The 21,424-nt window shown below is 49.6% G+C and overlaps 1 protein-coding gene across 1 annotated transcript in view; it reads left to right on the top strand.

The window, feature by feature from the left end:
- Positions 1-21,424, top strand: part of DSCAM (DS cell adhesion molecule) — a 360,122-nt gene that overhangs the window by 271,221 nt on the left and 67,477 nt on the right. The window contains exons 15-18 of the mRNA XM_036348591.1: positions 160-400; positions 1,976-2,122; positions 8,722-8,877; positions 13,475-13,608. Coding sequence (XP_036204484.1) covers positions 160-400; positions 1,976-2,122; positions 8,722-8,877; positions 13,475-13,608 — 678 coding nt within the window. The remainder of the gene's footprint in view (positions 1-159; positions 401-1,975; positions 2,123-8,721; positions 8,878-13,474; positions 13,609-21,424) is intronic.

Here is a 21,424-nt window from a genome sequence, read left to right on the forward strand (position 1 = left end):
ACATGCGGTGGCTTCTCCTGACGCAGTTCCGATGACTACACCCTGTTGTTATTATTCCCGTGGTTATTCGATTTCCTTTTTGCTTCCCTACCAAACGGGTGGGTGCTGCTCTCCCTCCCGTGGAGTCTTCTTTAGCGTCTTCTTTTCTTTCCTGCACAGGCTCCCAAGAAACATTTGCAAAATGGGATCATCCGAGGCTACCAAATCGGTTACCGCGAGTACAGCACTGGGGGCAACTTCCAGTTCAACATCATCAGCATCGACACCACCGGGGACAGCGAGATCTACACCCTGGACAACCTCAACAAGTTCACCCAGTACGGCCTGGTGGTGCAGGCGTGTAACCGGGCCGGCACGGGGCCTTCTTCTCAGGAAATCATCACCACCACCCTCGAGGATGGTAGGTCCGAGGGGCAGGGCCGCGGCTCCTGGCTTTCCTTCCTGCAGGGTTTGTTCTGGTTGGGGCACTGGCTCCCCACAGCCTGGCCCCCGCCCTCTGGCTTTGCAGTGATGAGGCAGCTGGCCTGCGGGTGGGCGGGGTCTCCATGGGGGAGCTGGCCCTTATTCACTCCAGCCCTGCATTGATTGGGTCCCGCCCTTGACATGTCTGGATTGAAAAGCCAAAATCCATTTCCTCTCCAGCATCTTTCTCCTTCATTTGCAAACAAGAATTGGGCTTTTCCCCAGGGACACCACGCTCTCCCTCTGACTGCAAAAGTCTGACCAGGATGCAGAAATCCGGTTTTCTAAGAATTCCTCCCAAATCAATGTTCAGGAGGATTTTTTCTTTCTTTCTTTTTTATGATTGCTTTCTATTTTCAAGCATCTGAGATCAGAGGACACACATGAGTGGACTTGGAGCAAATCTCACGGTGCTGGAGCGCCCCCTAGTGACCATAAGGATTCATTCTCGCTTTTCAGGACCCTGAAGGAAGCCTAAAAGCTAGGATTGGTGGGTGTGCTTGAAAAGACAGAGCACCCTGGTGTCCAGAGGCAGGGCGTTGTGGGTGCACAGACTGATGTGGGGTTAGCTGCAGGAATGAGTAGCAGGTTGGAAGGCAACAAGCATGCACTGCAGAGGTCTCCTGTGCAGTTACCCACGTGAGCTTAGGTTTGAGATGTTGCTTTATCAATGCACAATTTCCTCTTTTGAAGAAATTGATGACGTCCATTGAGAATTGCTGACCATTTTTTAGAGAAAGAGAAGTCTTAGGTAACTGGAGACTTAAAGACTGGGGCTGTCTCTCCGCCTTCACAATCTTTGCCATGTCTGCCCTTGGGTTTATGCTTTGATGCTCATTTTCCCTTGATGCGTGTGGCTCAGTCAGTATTTCATCCCCTCTCCTACATGCAGCCTTTCAGGTTTGCCTAAGCTCCATGTGGGAAAATACTTCAAATCGTTTCCTAACCTGCATCGTGGTCCAGTTTCTCTCCTTCCCCTGACAGAATGTTTTAGTATTGAAAGGGGGCTTTGGGGGCGGATGGGGCGGTAAATGAGCTACAATGACATGCCTGCTTTTTAACACTTTTCAGGAGCTAGACTTCCAGTTTACATCCCAGATATTACCAGAGCGAGGGGGCGTGTTGCACAAAGTAAATACAGCTTAAGGCCGTAACTCACAGGGGTGGTGGCATGTACACCAGACAAGCACTGGCCTTCACTCACACAGTAAGAGCAGGCGTGTTCACAGCTCCTCGGGCTGGGGACGGCCTCCTTAGAGTGCAGTAGCTCATCTGGAGAGAGACGGTGGCAGTCTATTAGGACATGTGCATGAACTCAGGATAGTCTACTGAGTCGCCCATAATATTTGCACAGGGGAATGGTGCTGTTTCCCTTCATTCCTGGAATTGAGTGCAATTGTTTTCTTTGGCTTGTGCATTGCTACATGACACTGATGTTGCTTGTTCAGTACTAGTATTGCTCTGCCAATAAAACCACCCACCGTTATTACAGACGCTAATTATTTCATTGCAGTGCCCAGCTACCCCCCTGAAAACGTCCAAGCCATAGCAACATCACCGGAAAGCATATCAATATCCTGGTCCACACTGTCCAAGGAAGCTCTGAACGGAATCCTCCAGGGCTTCAGAGTCATTTACTGGGCCAACCTCATGGACGGAGGTAAGAGGATGAAACGGCGGCCTTGCGTTTGCCCCAAAAGATGTGCAATGGAATTTGCAGGCCCGGGTCCCAGTGTGGGTTCAGGACATGGTGGGCATTTCTTTATCATTGAACAGTTTCTTCTTTCCCCACGGCCTTCTGTTCTTCTCTCTCAGCCAGCATGTTAACAGGTGTGTGCGGCTCTTTAAGGCATTGCGTCCCCCCAAAAGCACCTGGAGGTGTAGGAGGGGGTGGCGCTTGGGAAATCCAGGCCTAGGTGTGTTTTCCCGATCATAAGTACCCGTGTCAAACCTCTGCAGGCATCACCAAAAGCTTGGTCTGTATTAGAAAGTTCTAGGTGATGTAGATGCTAGTAGGTTGGCCTCTGATTCTCCAGCAGAACTCAGCAGGGAAACGTCCTAAGTTCCAGTAGCTGGCCTCCCAGGGGGGTCAGAAGAATGGAGGGTGCCTGAGGGGGATGCCGTCGCCCCCTGAGGAGCCATCATATCCATGTCTGTGCCCTCCTCTTCCTGTTTCTCCTCCTCCCCCTCCCCTTCCCCCTGCTTCTTTTTCCTCATTCTTGTTTCTTTATGTTTGTTTTTTCTTTCAAGTTTTAGTACAAAAAGTCTCCTATTTGGGCAAAGTACCTGCTCAGGTGGTGGCAAGATTGAGGCCAGATGTTTCTTAGGTCAAATACATGTGGGTGACTTTGCTTTCGGATGGTGGCTGTCGCTGAGCCAAGCTGATCCCCCCTCTGTGAGCATGATGGGTGCCCACCTGCACTGTGACCCTAACAGGAAAGGCCTCCTAGGTCTGCTCACTGCTTGGGAGCCAAGATTTTGGAGACACACACCCACATCCTCCCCTACTGTCCTTCCCCAGCCTCCTCCTACACCCCTGCCCTCCGGCCTGCCTCCTCCTGCACTCCTACCCCAAGGCCCTGCCTCCTCCTGCACCCCTGCCCCTGGGCCCCGCCTCCTCCTGCACCCCCGCCCCTGGGCCCTGCCTCCTTTCTGGCCTGGGGTGTCTTTCAGCCCCTCGGAGTGGGTGTGGCCTCCTAGTGCACACTCGCCTGAGTGAGCAAACACAGCTGAGCCCCCAGGTACAGCCCACTCCCACTCAGGACCTGGGCCTGCTCTGCCAAGCAGGTAAACGGCCCCAGGGGCTCTCCTGTTGATCCCAGAGGGAGGAAGAAGACATTAGCTGATTAGCAGAACGATGGCGATTTGCTCCGTCACCAGCAGTGTCCACGCCTCAGCTAGTTCTGTCTGAGGCCAGTCTTGCCTCTCTGGGCTGAGGATTGGACTCGGTTCCTCTCGGTGTCCAGTGTAGCCCCGCTCAGCTCCAGGCACTGGGAGGCATTCTGTAGAGTCGCCTGCTCGTCCTGCAGCGGCCCGGTTCACTGAGCATCTACTCGGTGCTGGACTCGTCTCCACACTGAGGATGCAGCACCCGCCGGGGATGTTCCAGGCCAAGGAGCAAGGGAGGATCTCCCGAATGTAGCCCCCCCCCAGCCCCCAGTGCACAGCCAGTCCCTGGGCAGATTCAAGTACATGATTCTCCCACAGCTTCACTCCTTCCTCCCAAACAGGCTTCTGTAAATCCCACAGATGTAAAGTTAAAAACAGCAAAAATGTGCCACAGTGTCTGTTGTATTGCGGTAAAGCTATAGGGTATCATTGCATAGACCTGGTCTGGTTCCTGCTCCTCGTCTTGAACAAGATAAAACTGAACCCCTCACACTCCCCTGAAGACAGTGTGACGCTAACATTACTCCAGTTTTCTTCTTCTTGGAAACGTTTCCAGAATCCGTGGTGACTCTCCATTCAGATTTTCACATGTCACTCATATTCGCCAACACTGCCCATTAGTATCTAAGTCCCGTGATAGACGATGTGGTTTAAATGGTTCCGTCAACTTTGCGCCCTTAAAGGTTGAAAACCCTGGATATTCAAACACATAAACTTAGTAAATAATGCTTGGGAGTGCAGAGTGTCCCCCAAGTGCTTTTAGTCACTGTATGAAGATCAAAGTGATGTGCTTCATGTCCAGTGTGGAAGCCGCCCACTTACCTTTCAGAAGATGAGAGAGAGACCCTCAGAACAGAAACCTGCTCACCAGCACTCACGCCTCACCTGCCACCTACGGGAGGTGACATTTGTGAATTAGCAGGTAATTCCATGGAATGCCTGGGCGCTTTTGCACAAACTCCTCAGACGGTGGTCCGGAGCTTTCCACGGACGCAGAACATGTAGTGACTGTGTAGAGATCTATACCCCCTCATCCTTCAGGACATGTTGCACACACACACACACACACACACACACTCACTCACATTCACACATACACACTCACATGAGCTCACACTCACATGTGCACACACTCTCATACTCACACTCACACATGTGCACACACTCTCATACACTCAGTCACACATACTCTCACATACTCTCACTCACACTCACACACACACTCAGGCCTGGAGAGGCTGGGGTTATTACCACCACTGTGATTAGCAATTGCCCAAAGGTTTTCAAAAATCTGTGTAAGACAGCAGTTTGCTACTGCTAATGTGATCAGATAAAATAAAACTGGTTCATATATCTTTGATAGCATAGGTTAAATCACAATATGCCTGTGAACTGCCTGAGCACTTTATCATAATCAGAAAGTTAAGTAACTTTGAGACCTGACAGAAGCAATTCCTCTAAGGTTGCTAGGAAACTGCACATTCTGAAAAGTCACCACTTCCATTGGAATCTGAGCTACTTCTCATCCCTTTTGTCTTCAGGACAAAAACAGTGGATTCTAACTGGAAATAACATGCAGACATCCCCGGGGCGCTGGCCGAGGTGGTGGGCGGCTCCGGAGCAGTTACTCCCACCCCTATTGGTTTTCTGCCTTAAAACACTTTGAAAATGAGCAGGGATATAAATCAAGACATACAACTCCCGTTTTAAAATATAATTTTAAAAATCGTTTTTGGTAAAAGAAGTAGTGTGACTTCTAAATATATTGTGTCTATTCCGTTCCTATCATTTTACTCTGATAACAAACTGAACACTATTCTCTCCTTTCCATATATCTGCTTTTAAATGGCCCTATGGAGCTGGGAGAGGTGGGTGATAGGAATCCGTGGTGAAGCCATAAAAAAGGAAGCAGAGCTTTGAAAATGGGAAGTGAAGCCTGCTGCCTGGCATTTGTATTTTTCATGATTTCCCTCCTATTTCCTGCACATCTGCTGATCGAGGAGGCCCTGCTGCCAGGGAACAGGCTTCCCGCGGGAGGGCGGGGTGTGCAGAGTGGGTCTGGCAGGCAGCATCACCTGGGGATGATTGTGAACTGGGGCTTTGACTGCAGTCATATTCCTGTTTATGATAAATGAGTTTGAAACAATACGAACCCCAATATGAGTAAACATGCAAATATGAATTCTAATTATCATAGTAATTCATGAGCAGATGTGATTCTTGGTGTAATTGCTGCTCTTTAAAAAGACCAGGTGTGCCCTAGCCGGTTTGGCTCAGTAGACAGAGCGTCGGCCTGCAGACCAAAGGGTCCCGGGTTCAATTCTGGTCAAGGGCACATACCTTAGTTGCAGGCTCCTCCCCGTCCCTGGCCCTGGTCAGGGTGTGTGCAGGAGGCAACCCATCGATGTGTTTCTCTCACCTCGATCTTTCTCTCTGTCTTTCCCTCTCTCTGCCACTCTCTCTAAAAATCAATGGAAACATCCTCAGGGGAGGATAAATAAATAAATATAAAAAGACCAGGCGCCTGCTGGTCTTCTCCCTGGCACCACTCCCCCCTCCTCACGCTTTCTCAGGAAAAGCCCTCCCCGGCCACAGCCTTCTCCCACCCCCGAGGTCAGAGCCCGCTTTCTCTGTGGGTGGAGACCCCCAGGCCCCTTCAAAGAGAAGAGCAAACAAATCACAGAGGCCCCAGGAGGCCAGACGATTTAGTCACATTCTCATAGCTAGCTCCTGGCAGGGCCCGGTGTGACCCCTCCACCCCCTTAGGCGTAGTTCCCCTGAGTGTGTGTGTGTGTGCGTGCGCACACGTGCATATGAGCATGTGTGTGCTTGTGCATATGTACAGGTGGGTGCATGTGTATGTAATCTTTGGCACAACATAGAAGTCTCTAAATCTGAAAAGATTTTATGAGATCTATATTGAACACTTTTTTTCATTATGTTTGGGTTCTTTATCCTAATCCAACTGACCCTCATTAAACATGTTCAGGAAAATGAACATCCTGAATGAATAATATGACAGGAAGAGACCTGGTGGTCCCCCAGGACGGACCCTGCCTTCAGAGGGGAGCGTCTTTAACCCTGGTGGGTCGAACAGTTGTTGGCTGTCTGAATGCAGAATGCCACTCCCATGAGCAAACAGTTTTCTCCGTTCCACAAGCATCTGTTGAGGCTTCCAAACTGTGGCCCCCCAAAATCTGCATCCCTCTTGCCTCCCCAGAAAACACTGGGGTAAAGGTGTCTCAGGGGGGAGGGGGCTGCCTTTCTTGCCCTACTTTCTCCCCCCAGCAAAGCGTACCGCCCCCAGAACTCATCCACAATCTGTTCAAGGTGCCAACAGGCCTTTAGCTCATGTTCGGGTCCAAGACTGTGTCTGTGCCCCAACTCCCCTCATTGCCCATTTCTGCACCCCCCCCTTCCCACCCTCGCCGCACACCGGGCTCCCGGTGTGTGCGTGACAAGCCTCGGCCTCCCCCATGCACTATTTTACAGTCAGCATTTCTCCTGTGCCCCCGTCAACTCTTCCTTTTGGTGATGATCTAAAGCAAAAATTAAAAAGCACATTCCACAGTCATCCTAACTACAAATAGGAGGTCATTAACCTCTGAACTACTGTGCACTCTTCTAGAAGAATGGAGAAAAGAAAGACAAGGATCTGGAAAAGAAAACCAGGCCGAAAGCCCATTTAATCCGGCTGATGTGACAGTTCCACAGAGTGGTCATGGCCGAGTGGCTGGGATTGTGGACTGTGGCGTTAGGCCAGGCCGTGGTTCCACAGCCCATGCTCCCGGCTGCTGCGCTAGGCTCCGTGACCTTGGGCAAGGTACTGATCCCCTCTCTGCCGCAGTTTTTCTCCCATAAAATGTAGGAATAATAGAATTCATGTAATGGTTGAGTTAGCACGTGTACCTAGAAGTGTGCTGGCACCTAGGTAAGCGCGCACGGCACGTCAGTTATCTCTACTGAGGCAAGAAAGAGCAGGAGACACAAATGGGCAGCCTTATCGCTTCCTAAATGGGTGCACAGTGGCCTTCATTCTAGCCAGCCACCCAAGAAGGAACCCCCTGGACCTCCGCCTCGCGCCATTCTCTTAGTGAGGGCACACAGGGTGGCGGGCGCTCCCAAACCTTCCACGAACGGCCACTCCCCCGGGGTGAGTCGTACCTCGGGCCTCTCTCTCCTGCGCTGGCTCCTCTGTAGGTGGCTCATTTCGAACCCCGAGCCCCCCTGGAGGTATTAGCACATCACTGAAAGTTTTCTCAAATTGCCACGTATCATATGCCTGCGAGCAGAGAGCATAACGTCCCACCTTTGAATATTATTAGCTGATCCCACTCCAGAAAAGGAAGCGTTTTTAGCTGAGGCCTACCTTCTGATACATCAGCGTGTCACTTCTGCAGGGATGCTGGAGGGTTCGCTCCAGGTGACAGGAGTTGGCTGGGCCACCTCTTCTCAGCTCAGAGTTAGGGAAGAGCTTAGGTGCTTCAAGATACATGTATTTGGCCTTAGCCGGTTTGGCTCAGTGGATAGAGAGGACTGCAGGGTCCTGGGTCCGATTCTGGTCAAGGCCACGTACCTCAGTTGCAGGCCCTGCCCCAGGAGGGGCACATGTGGGAGGCAGCCAGTCAATGTGGATGTTTCTCTCTGTCTCTCCCCCTCCCTTCCATTCTCTCTATAAATCCGTGGGAAAATATCCTCAGGTGAGTATTGACACAACAGCAACAAAAGATGCGTGTTTGACTCAGAGTAGGTTTTAAAAACACAAACTTGCAGAGCTTTGTATTTTGAGATGATGCTCGGTTGTCGTGACGGTATGACTGCGGACACGTATGTCCGAACTCACTGAAATGTACACATTAAATATGTGCAGTTTTTAAAAAAATGTAATTGCAGTTGACATACAGTGTTACCTGAGTCTCAGGTGCACCGCTTAGTGGTTAGACATTCATGCACCTTTCAAGGTGACGAGCGTGACAAGCCCAGTGACCATGTCACGTGCCTGGTTATTGCACAGAAGCTTCTTAACGAGCAGTGGGAAAGGTATCCACGGAGAAGCGATGTGGCCCTCAGCTTCGTGGGTCGGTGAGGGGCCGTGCGTGAGAGCCGCTGCCCGAGGACTGTGGGAGAGGCCACGTGGGGCTGGCCTGGGTGTTAACACTTAACCTGGGGTGAATTGCTGATTTTCAGACCCATGTTCCTGGCGGTGTGGTCCGAGTGAGCTTTTCCACTTGAAAAGGCTGTGCACTGTCCCTTTGGGTGGCGTCAGGGTGTGACGCACGGAGGCGCATGGCTGGCACTAGACATTGTGCACCGCGCCAGGAAGGCGCGTGTCCCCACCACGGTAACAGATTGTGTTTTCTTGTCCTCCAGAGCTGGGCGAGATCAAGAACGTCACCACCACGCAGCCTGCGCTGGAGCTGGACGGGCTGGAAAAATACACCAACTACAGCATCCAGGTGCTGGCCTTCACCCGCGCCGGCGACGGCGTCAGGAGCGAGCAGATCTTCACCCGCACCAAGGAGGATGGTGAGACGGGCGGTGTGGGTGGGCTGCTCAGCTTTTATTGTTTGTTTGTTTAATATATTTTTTCATTGATTGCAGAGAGGGAGAGAGAGAATCCTTGGTCGGCTGCCTCCTGCACGCCCCCCACTGGGGATGGAGCCTGCAACCTGAGCATGTGCCCCGACTGGGAATCGAACCATGGCCTCCTGGTTCATAGGTCGACACTCGACCACACCAGCCAGGAAGCCCAGTTCTGTCTGAAAGGCCAGGAGACATAGGAGGCTCCTGTCAAGTGGCAGCGTTCCCGGCCTGAGCTGTTTTTGGGAAAGCGGGGTCACGGGGCGCACCTTAACTCCCCAGCCCCACCCATGGCTGCCCTCCCAAAATCCGCCAGCAGGCTTCAGGCCATCTGCTTCCTATTGTCTTTGTTGATTTATCCATTGTCTCTCTCTCTTCCCCTATAATTTCTTTTTGGCCAAGTATTATTTTAAGCAAAAATGCCTTTTATTCCCAGAGCGGTAAGCTTGCTGTCCCTGTTTTGTGTGCCATTAGGATAATTTTAGGGTCTCTTCAGCCATTACGTATAAGCTCTGATCCTTGCCATCCTTCCACTTGGAAGTTACGTCAAGGACTGAGACCTATTATTCTGTGCCAGCTTCAGAATCGCTTTAGAATAAGCCCTTCATTTGAGAGCTTCATGCTAACTTTTTTAAATTTCTTGCAAGAATTCATGATGGCTTAGTAAAACTTTAAATCACCGTGCATTTTGTTTCAGACCATTAGTTCTTGCCATTTCACCTCATTTGGACTTGGTTATGTGACTATTTCCCAAAGCTACAAACACTACATGACAAACAGTTCTTTGTATTATCCTAAGGGAAACCCTGAGGGGCCTGATTCAAGCCAGTTTGAAGAACGGTTCAAGTTCAAATAAGTATTCTAGGAGTCATGAGAAAAGTAGTCTCCACCTTCACAAAGTAAGGAGCAACTGATGTCAAATTGATCCCCATGTGGAACCATCCAAATCAGAGCCCAGAGTTATACCAGAGAAAGGGTTGAGATGAGCTCAGGATGCCTGAGTCCTGTGCTAGTTTGGCTCTGGGATTTGTTTGTCTTCTCTTCAGGACTCTTGTTCCCCAGGCTGGGGGCGGGGGGGGGGGGGGGGGGGGGAGGGAGCACCCATCATCCAGGACCTGTCATGCACTGGCAGGTTTGATGTCTGTGAAACCTGTTCACCACATAGAACATCTAACATGCTCTTGCTCCAGCCCATATCCGTCCTGTGGCATCAAAGCCAGGGACTCATGCACCGAGGCCTGGGCGGACTCTTCTCTTCAGCATTTCTGTCTCCTCACAACATGACCCTGACATCCACGGCCTGCTGTCTTCCACCTCACTCGGCTCTGAACTCAGCAAACCCAGCCCTGCTCCCCCAAGCAGTCCCATCCCTCCACCTCACACATTATTCTCACTGTCTCTCTAGCCTTCCTGTACCATAGGGCCCACACACAAGTTAAGCCTTAGTAGCTTTCACTTTTCTAGAACACTTGAGCATTCCTTCCCAGGAATGTGCAGGTGTCAGCTGGTTCTGCTCAAAGGAATCGGATTATTTAGAGAAATCGCAGGTCAAAGTGCACCGCCATGAGGAAGTCACACATTAATAGAGAGATCTACAAAGAGTGAAGACAGCTCTCGTTTAATTTTTAATAAAAGGTACCAGACAGAGAGCCATGTCTAAATGCTGCCCGTGGGACTCTGGGCACCTTATCTAACCTTCTCTGACTGCATGTACAAAATTTCCATAACGATCAGACAGAATGAAATATAAAAAGTGGAGTGATGTGTGCAAACACCTAGTTTGACACATGGTGGGATGGTCCTTGACACTAGATATCTGATTATTTGATCTCAGCTCCTTCAGAGCAGGGGCGGAGCACTCTTTTGCATTGCTAAGCAATAACACGAATGTCACTGGAATTATTATTTGAAGAGCAAGTGGATCAGCAACAGGAATCTTGACACCTGCAATTTTCAGAAGAATGTACGAAAATCCAATAAAAAGGGAAGGCTCTCCCAACTCCTCATTGACTGGTGGTCATTTCAGATCAATTTTTAATTAATCCTCCAGCTTTATAAATCATGGAGCTCTGTCTCAAAACTTGACCCTGAGACCCAAAGTCTAGTTTGTCCATCAGGAATTCTCTGCTTTTGCATCCGGTGCTGGCGGTGTATGGAGATGGGATTGGTTGTGGAGGGCCCTGCCTCAGGTATACCCGTTTCCCCAGGGTTGGGGGCCGTGTGCGCTGGTGCGTGGGACAAGCAGTGATGCAGAACTGAATGAATGTCAGTGTTTCCTCGGGATAAACCATCCGCAGCTTTAAAGAGGATGCAGAGCAGAGATTAGGTGGAAGGAGAGGAAAACTAGTGAATAATGACATGATCTCCCAGGTTCACATGAAGAGCTCCCTGGCTTAGAAATAGTAAAGAATTGTGCCAGGCACCCTTCTAGGCTCCGAATCTAATGTAAATAGACATGTGGGTAGTTTCTAGAACTGCATGCAATTTTGAGTCTGATTGAAAGAAGAAATAAAAGCTGATTATGCTTCAGAAAATTAAGAATATAGATCCTGTTTATTACTCTGCTATGGGGTCTCATAGTTTTGAAGTTTGGAATGCATTGTCAGCTTCAATTAAATTATGTAACAATGTAGATAAAATTCCAGTATAATAATCATGTTCAATATTTATGAAACTCTTCCTCAGTAAAGCACGTGCCCCTGCCTGGGCCTGGTCACCAAGACCGGAACAGTGATCGTGCAAACACAAGGCTGAAGGAAGTGTCTGTACGGCACTCACTCACACTCCCGTCAGACTTCAGACCAAGGCGATAGTTTTTCAGAACCACAACTTTGATGGCTGACGTTGTGATACCTTAGTAGAGGCCTCTAGATGCATGTTCTACCACAAACTTAGCTCCTTCAAACACATACCACCCATTTCCATGCGTCAGGGTGTGGCTCTGGGTTAGCCGGGTCCTCTGCCCAGGGGCTGTGTTCTCACCTAAGACAGGTCCCCCCCCACCGCCAAACTCACTGGTTGCCGCAGGATCGGCCTTACGGTTTTAGGGCTGTGATCCTCTGAGCTCCCAGAGGCCGCCTGCCATTGCCTGTCCCATGGCCCCTCCACGCAGGTTACCCTTATAGACTCCAAGGCCAAACAGAAAGAACGCCAAACCCTAGATGATCACGTAACAAGGTCCTGGGGTGGGAGAAGAGGCCACTTCCAGGGGCTAAAACAACACCAAGCCAGGAGGAGCCCACCCACCGACCAGGCACGCCCAGAGGAGGTCTGAAGGACCCCCACCTGCACATTGCTGAGGGGGACAGAGGGGTGGCAGGAAGGGAATTCTAGGTTCTGGCTTCTGCAGACAGGAGGTAGCTCTGTCATTCCCTGAGTGGGGGCCAGAGGAGGTCAGGCTCGGGAGGGAAGGCGGTGAGCCCTGCGGGGACCTGGCAGGTTTAAGGTGCCTGTGATCGGAGTGGAGGTGTCGTGCAATGGGATTGGGAGCGATCACATCAGCAGCGCAGGAGGGAGGGCTGGGCGACTGGGAGAACGAGGAAGAATGGTTTCCCGCAGCTGCCTCTTCCCTTCCGCCCGTCAGATCCCAGTCAGACATTCACTCAACAATGGGCACGACTCACCAAAAATGCCAACGCTTGCCTATGCCTTTGTAAGAAAAAGCACTTTACCAAACTGTCATCTAACAACAAGGAATGTCTTAAGAAAATACCTCCTAGACCAGCGGCTCTCAACCTATGGGTCGCAACCCCTTTGGCGGCCAAACGACCCTTTCACAGGGGTCGCCTAAGACCATCCTGCATATCAGATATTTACATCACGATTCATAACAGTAGCAACATGACAGTTATGAAGTAGCAACGAAATAATTTTATGGTTGGGTCACAACGTGAGGAACTGTATTTAAAGGGCCAGAAGGTTGAGAACCACTGGCCTAGACAGACTGCCGCCCTCCGTCTGACTTAGCAGCATTCTTGCTAACACGGAGCTCTTAGAGGTCATGCCCAAGGTCGGGGCTTAGGGGGGCTCAAGGAGAGAACCTTCCTCAGCTCTACGGCTGCTGTAACCAACTGTCACCGCCCAGAGGCTTCAGCCACAGAGATGCACTGTCTCATTGTTCTGGTGGCCAGAATTCAAAGTCAAGGCGTGGGCAGGGCTGGTTCCCCTGAGGCCCGAGGGAGAACGCTCCAGGCCTGGCTCCTGCCAGCTCCTCCCTGTGTCTTCACATCGTCCCTCTGCGCATGTCTGTGTCCACATTTGCCTTTTTCTAATAAGGACACCGGCCACCTTGGATCAGGGTTGCCCTAACGATTGCATTTTAACTCGATCGCCCCTTTGAAGACCCCATCTCCCAGTGAGGTCCCTTTTGACGTCACGGGGCTAGAGCCGCACCCCTCGGATTTTGAGGGGACACAGTTCAGCTCCTTGGAAAGCTGAGAGGGTAGAGTGGTGGCCCCGCTGGCCGGTGGGGTCCTGCCAGCAGGTGGGCCTGGGCGCAGGGGGGGCCCCATTTCCATGACTGAACGCGCGCTCTTGTGTCCAGTTCCAGGTCCTCCCGCGGGCGTCAAGGCGGCGGCGGCCTCGGCCTCCATGGTCTTTGTGTCCTGGCTGCCCCCGCTCAAGTTGAACGGCATCATCCGGAAGTACACGGTGTTCTGCTCGCACCCCTACCCCACAGTAAGTTGGTAAATAGCCAAGTGCCTTACGCGTCTCCGCCACAGCTGCGAGGGCTCCTTGGGGACAGGTCCGTCCCGTTGTCCCCCGCCTACTTGGGTCTTCCCGGTGGGTTTATTTTTCCTGTTGTCTCCACACACAAAGCACCATCCTCCTTTAAGCCTCGTTTGAAAATAACACGTCTGAACCATTGTAAGGGGCACAATGGTCTGGAATTATTGTTTATTTGGTGACTTCCCCCAGAACTGCCAGCTGGCGTATCAAAATCAAAACCCAGAGGCCTTAATTGTGCCTTAGTTGAGAGTCAGTGGACAACGCCTATTGATTTTGCTGTTGGCCTGGTTGTTAAACGCACTTCCTGCCTTTTCTCCTGTCCCCTCCCTCCCTCCCTCCCTCCCTCCTGTGCCTGCCTCCTCCCCTGACTTCCTCCCCTGCCCCATCCTCCACTAAGAAGCCAGCAGGCAAACCCCGTGGGCCTAGTGGGACTGCAATGAGGCTCTAGGACCCTCCCAGTTACAACAGTCAGCTTAGCTCATTGCAAAGGAATGAAAACTTGGAGTAGGGAAGAGTTCCAAGTGTAGTATTTATTATCGCTCATGTTATCACCATTGAGGAAACCCTATAGGGCCCAAGTGTTTCTTAAGCCAGATATAAAAGGCAAATTTTAGAGAAAAGAAAAGAAAAATGGTTCATCAACATTCATGATGTTTTCATGGAAGTTTTTATGACATTTTTTGAGGTAGGTACCCTATCTACTCCATCTTTCTATGTCCCTGCTCCCCGCATGGATTTGACATGCGTAGCCATTCCATACGTGTTTGTGGAGTAGACACAAATTAATTTTAGTTTCATTCTGGCAAATATTGTAACATCAAATTTACCATCTTTACTATTTTAAGTGATGGTCCAGTGGCATGAAGCGCATTCACATGCTGCAACCATCACCCTCATCCATCTCTAGAACTTTCCGTCTTCCACAACTGAAACTCTGTTCCCATTAAACAAACTAACTCCCCATCCCCCTCCCACCAACACCCAGCATCCCCCAGTCCAGTTCCCGCCTATAGATGTGACTATTCTAGGGACCTCGAATCAGTGCAGTCAACAGCATGTGTCCCTTTGTGACTGGCTTACTTCGTTCAACATAACATGTTCCAGATTCATCCACATGAAGCATGTGTCCGACGTCCGTCCTTTTCAACACTGAATAGCATTCCTGAGCTAATTTATCTATTGATCCTTTAACTAAAGTGATATGTTTTCCCCAGTCTGTAAGGGCCCCCAAGGCCTGGTGGCCCTGGAGACAGTGGCCATGACCAACGGTGGGAGACAGGGTGAGCGCGGCGGCTCACTGAGGCCTGGCTCTGCTGTAAATGCCGAGTTGTATGTTCTGCCGTTTGTTTATATGTTAACAGTGGCAGCAGTCAAGGTGGATGTAAATGTAATATGGGCAGAGTTGGTTCCAGAACTTTCTTGGAGGTTCCTTATTTGGTTTCAAACATGCTGTGAATTCTCAGGGATGAGCCCTCCCAGCAAAGCCCAGAGGTGCAGAACAGTGTAGACACCAATATGAAATGCTGACAGGCGATTCATGGAGACCCCTCTCCTTAGCCCCAAGAGAGACGAAGTTATTGCCACCATTTCACCAGAGACAAAGTGCTTGCTAAGTGAGAACACCCGTACTTCATGAGAATGTGAAATGCTTCTGTAATTGCATTCATTCATCCCATTGTCTATTGGCTGTAGGACTCGCACTTGCTATCTTGACTCCAACACCCTGGGAAGAAGCTAGCAGGGCCCAGAGAACACCAGCGTCCTCCTCCCTCTGTCTCTGTCGTCCCAATCTGGTCTTTAAACTAGAAACTTCCACCTGGCTTATTTGAAATGAGTCCTGAGTGACTGAGGCTTAGATGAGCGAGACGACCAAGCCCCTTCCTGGACGCTGTGGGCATATTGGTCCACATGCTACCAGGCTACAAATGCCAATCACTAAAGAAGAAAGAGTTGCCCTAGTCTGTTTGGCTCAGTGGATAGAGCATTGGCCCTCGGACTGAAGGGTCCTGGGTTCAGTTCTGGTCAAGGGCATGTACTTCAGTTGCAGGCTCCATCCTGGCCCTGGTCCTGGCCATGCCAGAGGCAACCAATCAATGTGGCTCTCTCACAGTGATGTTTCTCTCTGTGTGTCTCTCCCCCTCCCTTCCACTCTCCCCCAAAAAAGGAAAAATATCCTCAGGTGAGGAATAACAAAATTTTTTTTAAAAAAAGGAAGAGGCACTATCCTGAAATCATGATCAAACAGTCTGCGGAGTGGAATAGAAATTATTTCCACTTCTCTCCATGCACAGAACCCTGGGATTTGACCCCCCAGTACCTCCTGGACAAGACCCTTCCAAAGTGTGGCAGTAATGAGGTCAAGTCCACCAGACAGGGGGGCAATAAAACTGAATGCCTCACCTCGCTGACATCTCACCACCGCCAGCAGCGTGCCACTGTGCCGTCTTTGACCACATTAAAAACCCCTGCAGCTCGAGGGATGTGATCGCCCAGGTGCCCGTGGTCTCTGGGCAGCCTCTGTGGGGTGACGTGAACCCAGGCCGGTTTTACTCCCTCGGGAGGCACCTTGCTGATCGCCTACTTCCAACATCGTTTAAGAGCACGGAGCCTATCTTTCTGGTAGACTTTATTTTTAGAGCAGTTTTAGTTGACAGCAAAATTGAGTGGGAGGTGCAGAGCTCCCATACAAAGCCTACTTTTAAATTCAAAATACCGTTATAAGTAAAGATCAGGGAGAACTAATACACTTCCCTTCAGTGGTGAATATGTGAAAAGACCATCTATTATTTGGGGGGGGGGTAATGAAATTAACAAGAAATTATAAATCCCTAGAAATGATCCACCTCTCCCTCATCTTTAGTTTCTGTAAATTAATTCTAAGTCGGAAAACTGATCTATCAGATTTCTGGACTTTTCCACGTCTGCCTATGTGCCAGGATGACCACCAGAGGGCAGTCCTAGCTAGCGCTGTGTATTTTCCCTGCACTCTCTGAGATGCTTTCTCTTTGGAATGATTTCCTGGTTGAATGTAGACATGGGAGGGTAACTCAGGACACAACGTGCCCTGTCATTTCATCTTCTTTATAAGCATCCCGCAGCCGGCCTCCCTGTGGGTGTGAATTTTTTCTCCAGGTCCCCGATTCACCTCCCTTCATTGTAAAAGGACGTTGTTACAAGACACAGGCTCTTCGATCTCACGTGGAAAATACATTTTCTAGTCATGCATTTGTTCTGTGGTGTTGTCTCAGTGCAGCGTAGTAAAAGATACTAGAATTTGAAATTGTGTGTGTGGCCAGACGAGGGATTGTACATTCTTGCAGAGACTGGTTGTCTAGCAGTAGAACCGGGTTGATCTCACCGTGAGGGGCAAGGAAATGCAATGAGACATCAACCTTCCCAATCAGAGATGTGAACAGAAAATCAGGGACTCGTCCACACACATTTTGGACCATGGCTATTAATCTGAACATGTAAGAGTTCGAACGACCAATTCACACAGTGTGACAAGTAATAGACATCCGAAGAAGTGAGCTAACCTTATTGGCTCCTGGGTAGACAGTAGCTAAGTTGATTTTCTCTCTAACCCTCTCCCTACATAAAAACAGTCTGTGAAAAAAAAATATCCTGTGCACTGAACGTTTGCCAGTTTGAGTCCTGGTCAGGGCACATGCCCAGGTTTCAGGCTCTATCCCTGGTAGGGAGCATGCAGGAGGCAGCTGATCCATGTTCCACTCTTAAATAGATGTTTCTCTCTCCCTCTCTGGTCCTCTCTCTCTCTTTAAAAATTAAATTTTAAAAGGTTTTTAAAAATCACTGGCTAGAATTCATCACAGGACCTCACCAACCACATGGGAACCAGGAGGTTCAACCCTAATGTGTCCCCAGAAGACGAGAAAACCAGAATGCTTAGAGACTGCTCTAATCACAATCAAGGGACTGCGATGATCAGGATGGAGTGTTTTTCTTGAATTCCTGTTTCTAAGCGGGGGTGGAGGGTACCAGAGATTGTCGCCATTCTGTGTGATGTGGCGAAGCACACAGCAGTGGTGTCTGCACAACACAAGAGCACAAGCAATAGGGTCAGAGGTGGTTTCCTGAGACATATGTATAACCCTGGCTTGTAGGAGGGGCAGAATTTTGCCTGATAGAGGGTTTTATGACCAGAGGAAATAGCACCCTCAACGTGACATTGGATCATAAGAGTTCTCTTTCTGTCACATCTTATTTTTTTCAGTTACAGCTTACATTCAATATTATTTTGTACTAGAGGCCCAGTGCACGAAATTTGTGCAGGGGAGGGGGTTGTCCCTCAGCCTGGACTGCACCCTCTAGCAATCTGAGACCTCTTGGGGGATGTCTGATTGCCAGTTTAGGCCCGATCCCAGCCTAAACCAGCAGTCGGACGGCCCTCTCACAAGCCGAGACTGCTGGCTCCTAACTGCTCACCTGCCTGCCTGCCTGATCACCCCTAATCACTCTGCCTGCCTGCTTCATTGCCCCTAACCACTCACCTGCTTGCCTGATTGCCCCTAACCACTCTGCCTGATTGCCCCTAACCCCCTTCTGCTGCTCTGCCTGCTGCTGATCACCCCTAACCACTCACCTGCCTGCCTGATCACCCCTAACCACCTCTGCCTTGGCCCCCGCCATAGCGGCTTTGTCTGGAAGGACATCCAGAATGACGTCTAGAAGGTCGTTTGGCTGTCCGGTCTAATTAGCATATTATGCTTTTATTATTCTAGATTAACTTCTTGTACACAGCATAGTGGTTAGAAAATCTTTTTCAGTCCTCTCCCTCCTTTCACTCCCACCACCACTGCCTTGGTTCAAGTCCTCACCGGGGACCCAAACTAAGTCAGGAGCCCAGCCCACCGTCCACATCACTGTGAGGGTTACTCTTTCAAGTTCTCGATCTGATCACATTGCTCCCTTGTACACATTGCTTGACCTCCCCTTTTTAGCTAAAAAAAATGTTCAAAATCTCCAATCTGAACCTGCACAGATTTCCACAGTCCTCCAACTCCTGCCCAGCCGTATATTCTACTGAGCTTCCCCATCCAATACCTGAGCCATGCCATGTCTCCTGTGTGTGTGTGTGTGTGTGTTTATCAAAGTGTGTGTCTGTGAGTGTGTGTGAGTGTGTGTGTGTGTGTGTCTATGTATGTTTTGGGTGCTCCTTGCCTTTTTCCTTTCATTCTCCCATGTAAAAATGCTTATTCTTAAGGCTCAGCTTAAATCCTGTATAAATTATTCCACCATTTTTGAATCCTTCCCATACTTTAGTCACTATGTGATAAATACTTTACGCCTATGGTTCCCGATCTTGTTTAGTCAGAGGCACAGTAGGGAATAAATTTTATAGTCACAAGCCAGCACACACACACAACAAAGCTTCGTAAACAAAACTTACCTTACTGTGCGTGATGCATTCGGATACTTTCTGTTCCACTGGATTTTTTATTTTCTTTTGTGAGTGATCACCATGACCCACTAAATTGCTTCTGTGACCCACATTTTTTAAAACCACGGCTTCCCATTGGTTAATCCTGATGGTACTGATGCAGGAGCGCTTGTTAGCGGTGTCTTCCCTGTAGTGGTGGGAGACGCGCAGTCTGGCCAGAAGCACGCAGCTTAGCAAGACAAAGGCGGTGTCCGCCATCCACAGGCATCTGGGCTCAGAGGCCTGGCTCTTCACCCCACAGCCTCCCACCTCCCTGGGCAGCCGGCTCCCCCTCACCTCCAGGATTCCCGGCACTGATGCTCACCCTTCCTTTGGCGTGACCATATCTCTTGCATCATTGTTAGGTGGGGGCATAGTTGGACGCCTTTGGTGGCTCGTTTCTGAAGTGCAGAACCACTGTCAGTCATCATTAAGCCTTTGGAAACCTGGTATTGTGCTGAAATAGTGGATGTTCAGCGAATGTTTTTGCATTGAACTGAAATGTTCGGGGTGTGACTGTGAGATTACATTGTATAATGAAATTTCTGCTTAATAAGGCGGGAACATGTGTGATCATGGCTGGGATGCTTTCTCTTTCACAGGGAGTTAGCTAAAAATGTCTGTGCTCAGATCACCGACGTGGAAACCCTTCTTCTGTCATTCTAAATGGCCCCATGGTGGGTCTCTCTTTTCTGTCATGACAAAGCTAGAAGGTAGGGAGATGCCCCAAGCTGGCCTACGGAAGCCAGCATGCCTTGTTTACACATGTGCAAAACTAGTCACTTGCTCATCAGAGCTTTGTCGAGTCCCTCCGAGTGGCAGGCATGCGCTAGCTCTCTCTGCCCCGGTGATCAGCTAGACCTCACCCCAGCACTCGGCACCTGAGCGTGGCCTCCTACCGCTGGGAATAAACCTGGACACGTGTCCTGGAGAGAAGGCTACTTCCGAGCACCCCAGACCTATGCCGACCAACTCTGGTGTATAAAACTCGTTAGAATGCTATTCCTGAAGTTTCCTGGGAAATGACCTCAGTATTTCACGGCCAATTCTGACGGAAATGGTTCTAGATATTCTTTAAATTTTTCATGGTGTAATTTACATCTATTTATTAGACTTTGATTCCTTGAGGGCGTGGGGGAAATTGCTTGTCTTTTCTAACCCAGTCCTCTAACGATGGCCTTTCTTCCCCCTTCACCTCATTCTCAATGAACCGGCTGATAACTGCTCGATCTTTCTGTGGGATCTGCACTTTCATTTTCTTTTTTATTGTTGTCGTGGTCATTCAGATTCACTGGGCATCAAGGGAAACTGGCCAGGGGCTATAATTGCTCCAAACGCAGGTGACATGTACTCTCAGGTTAAGAGAAACCCTGGCCTTTAAAATCCCGAGCCCAATTTTGTACTTTATGGGGCAAAAGAAAAGAGAAATGAGCCCTGAAATCTCATTTGAAGCCCATTCTCACAAGACAGCCTGCCCAATTTTGCAGATAAATTGCCAATAAGCCTCCTGGCTTTGCGACGGCACATGCTCAGACCCGTCGGCCGGTGTGTATCATCTGCACGCGCGCCTCCATCGCTGCTCCTGTCCCCCTGGAGCCACAGAGGAAACGCCCTGAGGGTCACCCCGCTCGGAAAGATTCCAGCTCTGAAAACACCTTTTCCATTTCACCCGACAGACATGTGGTACCACTGAGGGAAACAATTTGGCTTCAAATATTTTCCTATTAAGACAATGAAAACAGCTATTTTTTTCCAATACTGATTTCTTTATTCCACGGGAGAAGTTATATGATGATAAGCTACGCCTTTTGGCAGAGTATATTGAATAGGCGATAGCAATCAAGTTAAATTAATAAAGCGTGTTTACAGATAGATCATGTGCGTGGCCGTGGCCGAGGAAATGACAACAGAGAAAGGATGAGGCAAGACTGTAGTAGACAGAGGGGATTTTGTGGGAAGAGCCAGGGAATATGAGGCTCCTGGAACATCAGTCTGGCTAGTTGGACAATGCCCTTGACCTCAACCATAGCATGAGGAGACGCGTTTCTTTCCCTCTTTTTCTGGATATCAACTTTAATTCAGTTGCAATTAGTATGACAGTGATTTTTATTTTGGAAGGCCAAAGAGTAAAATATGTGATGTTTGGAAGGCTTTTTTAAACGTAGCCAATAGTGATATGTAACATAGGAACTACAGAGATGTCAGTGAAGTACAGAGGAAGCCACCCAAACTGACTCAGATAAAACACATTTTTAATAGACTGCTTTTTCTGTAGGTGCTGGACACCTACCTATCCCTTTAGGAAGGTCTTTGTGCTGTACTATT

Source organism: Myotis myotis, unplaced genomic scaffold, assembly GCF_014108235.1.
Source record: "Myotis myotis isolate mMyoMyo1 unplaced genomic scaffold, mMyoMyo1.p scaffold_m19_p_2, whole genome shotgun sequence".
NCBI lineage: Eukaryota > Metazoa > Chordata > Mammalia > Chiroptera > Vespertilionidae > Myotis > Myotis myotis.